General features: G+C 38.3%; 1 protein-coding gene across 1 annotated transcript; it reads left to right on the top strand.

The window, feature by feature from the left end:
* Nucleotides 1-323: 323 nt before the first annotated feature.
* On the top strand, nucleotides 324-9665 carry LOC139796463 (sulfotransferase 1C1-like). The gene is made up of 8 exons (XM_071744517.1): nucleotides 324-445; nucleotides 1410-1587; nucleotides 3714-3851; nucleotides 5163-5260; nucleotides 5572-5698; nucleotides 6351-6445; nucleotides 6667-6847; nucleotides 7005-9665. Exons 2-8 carry the CDS (start codon nucleotides 1416-1418, stop codon nucleotides 7115-7117), a joined length of 924 nt encoding a protein of 307 aa, XP_071600618.1. The 5' UTR covers nucleotides 324-445; nucleotides 1410-1415; the 3' UTR covers nucleotides 7118-9665.
* The last annotated feature ends 2750 nt before the right edge of the window (nucleotides 9666-12415 follow it).

Genomic DNA, 12415 nt, shown 5'->3' with positions numbered 1-12415 from the left:
CATTAGAGGGTGAAAATCAATTCCAGTTACTCTTAATTCATTAATTATTCTTTTTGATCTTAGATATTAACAAATAATAAAAATATTTAGAAATTTAGGAAGAAAATTAATTATTCCAGGACAGCTGACAATGAAAGAGACAATAAAATAATCTTGCTGGAGCTAATGATGGCCATGTAATATTGTTACCAGTAAAGAATCATACTTTAGCTGAGAATTCAAAGTATTTTTCCTTCACAAACTAAAAAGGAGTTCACAAACCAAGCCAGAAAAACTGTTCAGCTGTTGGCTGCTGCTGTGCCTCCTCCTTTGCTCTCCTCACTCTCATAGAAGGAAGAGAAACTCCACCCAAGCTTTCATGCTACCTGTGTTTGACTATCTATCTCGGAGCACAGTAATCAATACAGCCAAGGACTGAAGACATTAGAGTGGGAAAAACCCTCTGGTAAGTATCTTACTGCTTTTTTTTGTTTTGTTTTTTTTAATTTCTTGGGTCCCTGCACAGCCACCAGCCCAGCCTCTCACTCTGCTCAACTGAAACAGTGAGAGTAAACAAGGGAATGAAATGTTTTGGCAACGTTTGCTATTGGGATGGGAATGTCTTTTTTTCTGGCTGATATTTTATTGAGAGGATTTCTGTAGCCCCCTCTAAGCAGAACTTTCCCCTGACTTTGCTTTCATCCAGAGCTCTGAAGATTATGGCTAAGAAAAGGTCTCCTTGAGAGAAATCTAGAAATCAATAAGTAGTTACAATAGCAGTGTACAATAGGCAGTAGAATTAACTAGATCTATTAAAATAAATAAAGTCTAGCAACTTTTAGTTAATATTCTATCTAGTACAGTTTATTTATCTGCCACAAATATCAATATTTAGCAAAGAGTTCTAAGAGTGAAAAGCACCAGGAACAAAACACAGAAAAACTCCATAAATATTACATGAGTATGAGGCTGAATGGATATTATCCGGTGTTTCTGTTTATTTTCTTTAAGGAAGGGTTAAGTCCTGTATGCTGACTTCAATGGGAGCTGTTAATGTTCTACCTTCTTCTGAATCACACCTCTGATTACTTTTCCTTGCCTTTCAAAGGCCACATACTTACAGTCAGAATTTTACTTAAATATGTTTGGTAAAATGTTTGAAGGTGGGAATAATGGCTTTTTTTCTCTTTCTGTATCTGAGTAAACAAAGCGATTTTTAGAGGTGCTGAGAACCACCCAGAGCAATATACCAAGCATTTCTGAAAATTAGATATAACTTTAAAGAGCCTGGATATGGATCCAAATCACATCCAAATAAATCAGAGGACATGGAACTCAATCAATAAAAGAGCCCTCAGGAATAGATGAGTAAATTTTGACTTTTTTTCAGAGCAACTGTGTTAATTCCAAGCCTTTCTTTCTTCATGCAGTGCTCAATGACCCTGGACAAAATGGAAAAATTGAGTCTGGAACAGACAGTGTCCCGATCTGCATTAGTTGAATTGGAAGGTGTTGTCCTTATAGAACCAGTACACAGAACGTTTGACCAAGTGCAGAAGTTCAAAGCCAGACCTGATGATCTGCTCATTGCAACCTATGCAAAAGCAGGTTGGTGTGGGTAGGAAACATCTAGAAAGGTTTGGGATAGTGCTTATTGTTGGAATTTGAAATCACGTTTTTCTATTGTGAGTAATATTTGTTTAATCCCAAAATGGACATATTTTAAAGACATGAGCCTCTGTCAGCTGTGACTGGTAACTTCTGACTTCTTTGGCAGAAGTAGCAACCATCCATTTTTATTGAAGTACAAATGGTCAGAGTCTAATTACTGATACTGGAATGTTTGGGGTTTTTTTCGATTGTATACATATGTATTTATGGCAACAATAAAAATTTTCCACCAAGCGGTATTGATTGAACAAAGCCTAAGAAAAAGGCAACATCACTATGAAATAATGGAAGCTGACTGAACAGCAATGGATTATATCTGTGGAATGATTTCATGTGTAAACTGGTACCGGTTTCTAGAAATGAGTTAATTATTTTAAGGAAATAACCAAATTCATCAGAGCATCAGTATTAATCCTCTATGAATTAAAGCATATATTATCTAGTGATCTATTTAGGGATCTATTAAATCTATTCAGATTCAGAAGCATTTGATGATTAAAAAAAAAATAATAATTACTTCAGTTAGCAAGAAATTTTAAGTGCTTTTTTCAGCAGAAGAAAACAACATTGTCATACACACATGCACCCCAGAAAGAAAAAAAAACAAAAACAAAAAAAACCAAAAAAACCCCTGAAAACTTTTGTTTCCTGAATACTGAAAGAAAAACAATGTTAGATTACCCATCCTGGATTAAAGCCCCTCAGAGATTAAACTGAAAAGAAATGAAGTCAGGAGTCCATTTAACTTTGTGTTGTACCTGTCAGAGACGTGCAACACAAGCATTCTATGATTCTATGATGCTGAGAAGGGATGGGTTTCCTGCCCACACTGCTTTCCAAGTGATCCCTTACTGTGTTCTCTAGCTGACCTGCCATGGTACCTCGGAGGAGAAGTGATCAACCCAGTGATCATAACTCTAAGGGAAGAGAGGCACAGGAGAGACACAATAAATATTGTAACACAAGTGGTTGCAGTGGCTCAGGCAGGTGTAATGTTGCAGTGACAGTACCTTCATATTGTACCTTCAGTACCTTCAACTTGTAACTTTGAAAATACTGAAACTTCTCTACATTTTCAAACGGTGTGAACTCTTTACTCACTCATATTTCAGGTATTTTTTTTCTTTCCGATTCAGGAGGAAAAATATATTGAAATATTTGATATTTTTTGTGATGTATGAAAACTCAGAGGAGGGAATTTCATTCCTCTCTGCAAATAATACAATCTGCAAATAATAATAATGTGGGTTTTTTTTTTTCCTCAAAGCATGTGGAGAGAAAAAATTAATCAGAGGCAGTCAACATGGATTCACCAAGGGAAAGTCATGTCTGATAGCCTTCTACAATGGCATGACTGGATGGATAGATGAGGGGGGAAGGGAGTGGATGTTGTCTACCTTGACTTCAGTAAGGGTTTTGACTACATTTCCCACAGCTTGACTACACATCCCAGAGTAGATGAATGGACAGTGGGGTGGATTAAAAACTGGCTCAAAGATAAAGCTCAGAGGGTTGTCATTAGTGGCATAGTCTAGTTGGAGATCAGTAACAACTGATGTTCCAACTAAACAAAAAGAGGAATTTCTTTACTTTGAGAGTAACAAAGCACTGGAATGAGCTGCCCAAAGAGGTGGTGGAGTCTTCTTCTCTGAAGATACTCAAAACTCACCTGGACACCATCCTGTAAGACCTACTCTTGGTGAACCTGCTCTGGCAGGGGGATTGGACTGGGTGATCTCCAGAGGTCTCTCCCAACCCCTAACATTCTGTGATTCTGTGATCCTAGAGATTTTTTTCATTACTGGGGTGGGGGTGAAGGCTATTTCTTTTGGCAAGAAGAAGCCTTAGTAAAACAGAATCCCTGAAACTGTGCTTTGGCAATTACTTTTGTATTGCTAATCACGAATTTTTCTTCCCTTATCCTCTCTTTCCCCTTTGCCCATCATCTTCTGTGCTGTTCTTTGCTCCTTTAATATGGACTCTGTACTTCTGGCTTTTGCGTCCCTATCAGAAGAGACTCTTGGCTATCCCTGAGGGAAGCCACTAAACACTGCCATTTTCAGGTACCACATGGACACAGGAGATAGTTGATATGATTCAACAAAATGGAGATGTTGAGAAGTGTAGACGCGACACTACTTGCAAACGCCATCCTTTCCTTGAGTGGTCTTTCCAAAATCCTCCATCTGCAAGATACTCAGGTGAGTATTATACAAAAAAAAAAAAAAAAAAAAAAAAAAAGTATCTTAGACAAAATGAAACAAAATAAGCACACAGTGCTGATGCCACAAGTGTCCTAAGAAAGGTCCCTCTTGCTTTGTCACTCAACTATACACTGCGTTTTGTATTAAGTGGCAGCTGAGTTGCTTTAACATGAACACCTGATGCTACTCAAGCTGCTGCAAGGCTGGCAGGTGTAACTTTAGGTGCTTCCTAAAGCCCTACTATTCTGCAGAAGCATCGGAAAGCTGTGTAGGATACTCACCATACCAAAAACAGCAGCAGATATGCATAAAATGGCAACATGGGAGCAATTGAATACTATTCTCTGATTAGGGGCTTTATGGAAGACAAACTTATGTCATGGATGCATTCCCAAAAGGTGGATTTCAGTGGTTTTGCTCTGATTTGATTAACTGCTGTTAAATTCTAGAGCCTAGTCATCTAAACAAGGTTTGAGGCTTTCAGGCAATGGGCAGGCCTCACCATTTTGCAGACAGTTTCCTAAACAGGAGCAAGGGCTCCTGTTCCACAGAAATCTTTAAGCCAGACTGTCTTCACCTTTGAAGCTAAAACTTGACTATCTCTGCAGAAGTGCTACGTTTTGTCTTCTGAGCTAGAATGTGTTGACACGGAGAGAGGCAAAAAAAAAAACAGTAGATGGTGACATAGGATGATAGACAATGATAATAAAAACAAAGTATAGAGGTCACGAAACTAGGGGGGAAGGGGATAACACCTTTCTAAATATTACTCAAGTACTCCCATATATATATATATTCAAAATCCACTCTTCATCATCCTCCTAGTCTCTCTTTACATCTGATACACAAACTCTAGTCAGTCAGTCTGACTATTATTCTGTCTATTCTTCTTCTTCTTTCATAGAAAGAAACAAAAATTTCTTACCTGAAAAGTGCAAGACAATCAATGAATATTGCAAATGAAAGAAATGGTGGTGTAAATATAAATTAGAGTTCATAATTGGATGAATACTAGTAGAGGAATCCATGAAATGCAGGATTTAGACACGGACCCAAGAAAGCAAGAAGATACGAATCAGTGTTCCCCATTTCCTCTTTGAATACATAGGTTAAAATTTATTTAGAGATACTGAACATGCTTATGCAAATTGTGTATGTTACACTGCTGTGTAATGGCTTTGGAAAATAATGACTGTTCCAAGGTGAATTTCTGAAAGGCCACAGTCGCAATCCCAAATATTAGAGCAGAAAAGCTGTGCTAGGGAAATTTAAAGAGCAAGTCTCATCTCACAATGAAACATCCCACAGGCCTGGAGTTAGCTGAAGCTATGCCTTCTCCACGAACAATAAAAACGCATCTCCCTGTGCAGCTGGTGCCTCCTTCCTTCTGGGAACAAAACTGTAAGGTAAGGCCAAAGAGGTAGGACTCAATCCTACTTCACCTGCAAGGAAAGTGACAAACCAGGGCTTAATATGGTTTCCAGAATCTTTGTGAAACCTGGAATCTCCCCAGATATTTTTGCTTTTATGTTCAAAGCCTGTGTGAACTACAGAAGTAACGACTGAGTTGCCTGTGTTGGGCTTCAGAAAATGGCAGTTTCAAAGCAAATCTCTTCAGCCCCTGCCATCAGGCTTCAAGAGGAAATACTAGGAGATGGTCAATATCTATATAAACATATGTAACTATTTTTTCCTCTCTCTTTTCATATCAATAAAGGTCATCTATGTGGCGAGAAATGCAAAAGACAACCTGGTATCATACTACCATTTCCACAGAATGAATAAAGGAATGCCTGAACCAGGAACTTGGGATGAGTTTGTGGAGAAATTCATGAATGGAAAAGGTGATGAATTGCAATAAATTGTATATGAAATTCTGTTCATTTAAAAAATCTTTAAAATTTCTTTTTTTCAGCAATGGTTTGAAATCCAGTCCTGACATGCTACAGCATACCTACTGAAGTTTTTTCAGTAGTAAGTTATTTGAATCCATGGGGTTTTATTACTAACTAAAGGAGTGATTCTATTTTTACGTTCTCAAAACAAACAAACAAATACACATAAAAAAACCTTCAAAAAAGCCAAAACAAAAAAAAAAATATAAAACAAAAAAGCAAAATCAGCAACAGCCCTGCTACTCTCAGTGAAGAACAGTCTTGTCCAGCTGACCAGCTGAATCACTGTTGAAATCACCAGATGAAATGTCTGTTTCTTTCCATCGACTGCAAGGGCAGCCCAAATTTTTAATGCAGGAGTAAGCATCTGCATTTGTTGCCATCTAAAGTCACAGATGAATCCTGCTCTGAGCATCTGTATGCCTGAGGGATTAATAGCACAGATGTTGTGATAAGCACCGAGCACAACAGTCGTGGCCACAGTGTTTCAAAACCAGCTGGGAAATGCCCTGCCACTGGTTATGAGGGAAACAGGAGTGCCAAAGACACCTAAATATAATTTGTACATTGATAGATGCTGATGATATTACTCCTTTTTCAGTGCTCTGGGGTTCCTGGTATGACCATGTAAAAGGATGGTGGAAGGCAAAAGACAAACACCATATTCTCTATCTCTTCTATGAAGATATGAAGGAGGTAAAAGGCTGAATGTTGGTTTATAGAGCTCTGAAATTTGGAAATGTAGTGGATACTATCTGTGATAAACAGTTTTCTAATAAAATGTCAGCTGTATTGGTAGTCTTTAGATAACCGGATCATCTCACCCTGAAAACAATTTCAATTTCAATTTCAGTAGGATGTTTGATTTCTTTGCTTTCCTTGGCTTTGTATCTTATCCCATGTTATTCTCTCGGCAGAATCCCAAACAAGAAATTCAGAAAATTGTGAAGTTCCTGGACAAGGACATAAATGAGGAAGTTCTAAACAAGATAGTCTACAACACTTCATTTGAAATAATGAAAGAAAATCCCATGGCAAACTACACTAAGGATTTTGAGGGAATAATGGATCACTCTATTTCACCATTCATGAGAAAAGGTACTGAGGCTTGTTACTGGCATGAACTCTGTCTTCCTAATAGTCATTCAGTTTGAAATAAGCCTTGAAGTACAAGTATCTAGTGAGTCATGGCTATTTGGCTTCAGGAAATACTGGTGAATTAATCTTTTTTCTTCTTTTGCTTTGATGTTTTTAGGAGCTGTGGGGGACTGGAAGAATTATTTCACTGTTGCACAAAATGAGAAATTTGATGAAGATTACAAGAAGAAAATGGCTGATACCTCTCTTGTTTTTCGCATGGAATTGTGATTATTAGAAGTGGGAATTATTCTCTGTGATCTTCAGCTTCACTTTATATACTTTGCTGTTCCTTCACAAAATGCCTACACCCCTAAGATTCCAGTATCCCTTTCAAACACCACTGTTTTTTCATTATCATGAGAGTGCCCAAATTATCTGGAAACTTAGAGTCATCTCCCTGAAGAAAATATTCCCACTGGATACTGCTCATTCATCCCTCCGACAGTAACTTTCAGCATTAACAAAAATATTTCAGACATTCTTTGAATTTATGTCTTTGTAAAACTGCAGTTGATGCTGTCAGCATTTTCAAATCAACTTCCAACAGAGAGGAAGAGTGCAACAGCTTGTGGGCATTACAAGATGTATGAACATGTAGTATGTATGCATCATGTATGTTGTATGAACATTAATCAATAATAATAAAAAAATTTAAAGGTGGTCTGGTATAAACAGCGCAATAGAAGCACAGAAAGAAGAATTATTTTCTTTTTCTCTGATTTTAAGCTGGACATTATACACGCCATTGAGAGGAAAGCAATACTTCAAAAAAAACCAAACACCCATTACTTCATTTGATAAAACTTGCAGAAGGGCTACATAGAGGCATGTATCCAGTTGTGGAAGCACTACTTCCTACTGCATCAAGACAAGAAGGTTTTCTCATTGTTGCCTTTTGGAAAGGATAGCATAATCTTCTGTTAACCTTTGGAGAATTCTGAAAATTGTTACCAACCTGGTCAAGAGTCAGTTTGTTAGACATGTCATGTTATTACATCCTCCCTTTTTTCACTCTTCTTCTATTAACCAACCATCCCATTGCAGGGCTCTTAGTTGCAATAGGGCCTGGTCAGTATCATCAAATAAAGACCAGTTCTGCTTTAGCATTAGTACCAGCACTATAGCCATGCTTTGAGCTTGAAGGAAATTAACTAAAGCAATTTGTAGCCCTTGTAATTATATACAACTGTTACCAGTCCACTTTTTGGTTTTAAAGTGCCACCACTGAGCTTGGCACACAAAAAAAGACCCAATGTGTTCCTGTTTAACTGGGTTCACATGCTAAATGTCAGAGGGAAAAGAACATAGATGACAGAGCTGGAGGACAAAAGCTCCCTTAGTCTCATTTAGTCTACTTTAGTCTAATTTAACACAGAAAATGTTTACTGTGAGTGTTTTCTCCTTGACCTGTGGAGAATTCCAAGGACTTAGTAATAGGAGCTGTCAAAATGCACGCTCCATTTCAGGCTACCAATTTAATCCATATATCTTAAATGAATGTATTTTTCTAAAAGCCAGCAGTATCTTCCCTCAACTTTGAAAACAAACTAAAAGCTTCTTGTTAAATGTAGCATTTACATTGTCCATTTCTGACCCATTGAGTTTCCCCCAAAACCTGCAGGTAACACTGACACCAGAAACATCCCTCTGCTACACTAGTGTAAACCTGGGCAATTGAAGGGCTTTAGATCAACAGACATAAAGGTCCTGTCCTCAAACAAAGAATGTCTCAGCAAACCCACTATCTGAGGAAAAAATGATCTGGCAGAGGTGCTTCTGTTCATCACAGCAAGGCTAACTATCAGCCTGGGGAGATTTCTGCTACTTCTTTGGTTTTTGTTTATGATTACTGATTTGCTATCTTACTATTGCCAGTATGAGGAAAAGGTGTTGCCTGCTCTCTGACAAGTTTTCATCCTCTTAGGTTGCTCCATGAAACCACATGAGTCAGCCCAGTTTGTCAATCTAATCCTCATTCAGTATCATAAGAGCCATCAGTAAATGGAAAACATGCTTAACTCAGCTGCTTGGTGACATTTTATAAGTGGTGTTGCACAAAAGGTCACTCAGATGACTGATTTGCTCCTCCTTTGAAATATCTGAATCTATCAGAAGTGCAAAATGCTGATGGTGGTCTGAAAAGGAGCTGCACAGTCACTGCAAGGGTAGAGGCACCACAGAACAAGGTGCTTGTACCACATTGGAAAAGTCACCTTTGTTCTCACTGACCTAGGTAACTCTTGACCCAGCTGCAACTCAGCTGATCTGAAAAACAGATAGGAAGCAGCACAGGTCAGAGTGCAGTCCTTTAGTTTTATCAGTTGTTGTGTAGAGAAGTGCTTGAAGTTGTTTACATACAGAGCTTGTTAACTAATAGTAAGTTGGTAAGAGGTTTGATTTATTTTTGCATAATGTAAACCAACTAGCACCTGAAGAATGAGACTGTACATGTTCAGCTGAATTAGTTCAAATAAATGCAAAATATTGCCCAGCTTCTGGTACAAACAAGTGGGTTTGTTTACTTTGGTGATGGAGCTCCATACAAAGCTCTATGAGACATATGCCCTGAATATACATCTCTGCTTTTTTTTCATCCAGTCACCCAGATGCATGACTTTACCAATCTTCTTACACAGGTGCAATATCTTCGATGCTGCTTGGCTCTTCTTTTACAATAAAGTGTATCTGCAAAGTTTTGATATTTGAGAAACTTTGTTATTGATCTCTAACAAATTTTTGAATACCAATATTGATAAAAAAATGTTAACTGTTTTCATGCCTGTTTGTAGTTCTGCATTAACAGCTACCAAAACAAATCCTCCCAGAGGAATGACTGAAGATTCCTGCTTCAATACAGACTTTTTAACAGGAATTGCTGTGTTAATTCGAGGGTAGTCGCAATCATCCTTCAGCTTGTCTGACTAGCAGATAAGGGAGCCATTTCACATGGAATGTAACCATTATAAAAACAGAGTGGAAGAAGCACCATGTTTCAAAACAATAGACACAGGGAAGGGAGTTGTTCTTAGCTAGCATTTAAGCACAGATGGATACTGCTTTTCTTTTCACTTATTTTACTGTACATAATCTGCTTCATGCTTGGATTGAAAGACAGTGTTTCTCCGGTTAGGAAACAGACCATGAACAGGAAAGAGTTCTTGTGTCATTTTTCCTGTCCATACAGGATATGGATATCCTACCCCATAATATATGCTACATGTTTTTCATAATGATTTATGTCAACAAGATCACAAAGAGCCTTATCTTTACAATAAGGTTAACTATTAATTCTGGAATCCACCAGAGGTGTGTTAACATTATATTTCAAGCCTGGACAGAAACTTCCATATCACAAACATCCTCAATGAGTGATGCAAGCCCTGACCCACTGTAGACTGTAGGTGAACTAGAGGCACACTGAGAGAGAAAGTTAAACCCTTCATACTCATAGGATGCAACCAAATGGCTGCCAGACCTAAAGCCGTGGGCTTAGGCTGGATACAAAGGCTCCACTTGCCCTCCAGACCAATCCACTGTGTAGGTGGATCAGGAATGTTGCCACACAGCAGTGTCCTGTGGCTCATGTTGAAGAAGCAAATTACTCTTGGATTATTTTGCAAAAAGGCTTTGGCATAGCCTGCTGCAAGGGCAGTTGGTATTTATCAGCAGTGTAGGAGCCCTTTAGGACTGTGTGGAGGCTCAGAGTTGAAGTAGAGCCACCTACCATGACCCCAGAGACAGAGGGATTATGTCAAAAGCAAGCCCACTGAGTCCTGCTCTGGTGCTGGCAATATAGGCATGGGTAGAGTCTTAGGCTAGACATCCAAACTAATAGTTTTTAAAATGTTAGAACTGGGCCTCATGATTCACAGTAACTTGCTATTGTACATATAACTCCTCACTCTCTGCTACTATCCCTGTGTGGTTAATGGGGCTTTCATGTCCTGTTAACAATGAAATAGTTGGGCCTTAGGGAGGCCCAACCCTACCAGCTCAAATAAAATGATAGTTTCCTTGTTTCAGTTTCACACTTATCTTTCAACAGTCTTGCTGGGGTATGCAGACAAGTAACAGAACACCAAGTTTCTTACCTTTCTGTTTCCTATTGTAATTAAAGACCAGAATTAAAGAATACATATACAATTTCTCAGTACCTAACCAAATACTTCACACACAAACTAGTTTTGACATAAAAACATAGGATAGTTCTGCATCCTACTACTCATTTAAGCATTCAGATTAGCCTCCTCTTTAATGCTTTCTTAACTTTTTCTGTAGCCTCTACCATCCCACTCCAGTTAGAATGTACTGAACCCAAAACCAACCCAATAAAATGGCCATAGTTTGGGAAATTATTTACAGTTCATTTGCACAGTGCAGAGAGAATATTTTAAGTTTCCAAAGAAGAATAGTTAACATACTATAAATGCATACCCTGCCTTCCTTTACACTAATTTGGCATGGAGAAAAGCCCTGAAAGTAGCCCAAAGCAAGAATGCTGACTGGACTGGCACGGTTCACAAACAAAAGAGGTCATGACCTTCAGAATCTGTTGGAAAGGCAGATTCTACTGTGGCAAGTATTTAAAGCATCAACTCTTGTGTGCTGGAAACACATTCCATAGTTGCAGAATTACAGTAATTTTTTTCATTCCGTGCTCTTAAGAAAATTCCTGCAGAATTCAAAAGATAGTGAGCAAGAATTTGTACCCTGCCTTGATGTATGGGTTAATTACAGTCCTTTGGAAGGCAGCTTCTCAGCGAACATGGAATTTAAAGTTTGTTATGCTCTGTCCCAACACATCTGGTAAATGTCTTGGTAATCTTGCTTTGCATAAACAATGCTATTTAATAAGACAAACTCATTATCTTTTACAAAGATAATAAAATCGTAGAATATATGGAGCACACAAATTATTCTTGTTTTGCTCACTTGTCTTAGATTATCTGCATGCAATATGTATCATGTTACTGGCTCCTTCTGGATAGGTAGGGCATATAACTCATAAAGAATTTAAGAAAATTATGTAAGATTATTGAAGGTGCAAATAAACATATTTTCCCCACAAAATATGGAGCAACTTGTACTTTATTATAACAGGCTGAGAGGAGACCATATTGCTCTCTACAACTACATGGAAGGAGGTTGTAGAGAGGCGGGTGTTGGCCTCTTCTCACAAGTAAATAATGATAGGACTGGAGGAAATGGGCTGAAGTTGCACCAGGGGAGGTTTAGACTGGTATGAGGAAGAATTTCCTTACTGAGAGGGTAGTTAGAATGGACTGCCCAGGGAGGTGGTGGAATCACCATCCCTGGAAATATTTAAAAACACATGTAAATGAGGCACTTCAGGACATGGTCTAGGGGCACTGTGATATATTCATAAATATAATTTATCTATTTTACTAGGAGAAATGTCGAAGGCTGGATGTGGTGATCTTAGAGGTTTTTTCCAACCATGACAGTTCTCTGATTCTGTGACCAACACGCAAAAGTCCTCAACCTTTTTTCTTCTTGTTGTTCTCG

The sequence above is a fragment of the Heliangelus exortis genome, chromosome 1 (genome assembly GCF_036169615.1).
Source record: "Heliangelus exortis chromosome 1, bHelExo1.hap1, whole genome shotgun sequence".
NCBI lineage: Eukaryota > Metazoa > Chordata > Aves > Apodiformes > Trochilidae > Heliangelus > Heliangelus exortis.
Note: the sequence above shows the minus strand (reverse complement) of the source record. Positions and strands in the feature narration are given on the sequence as shown.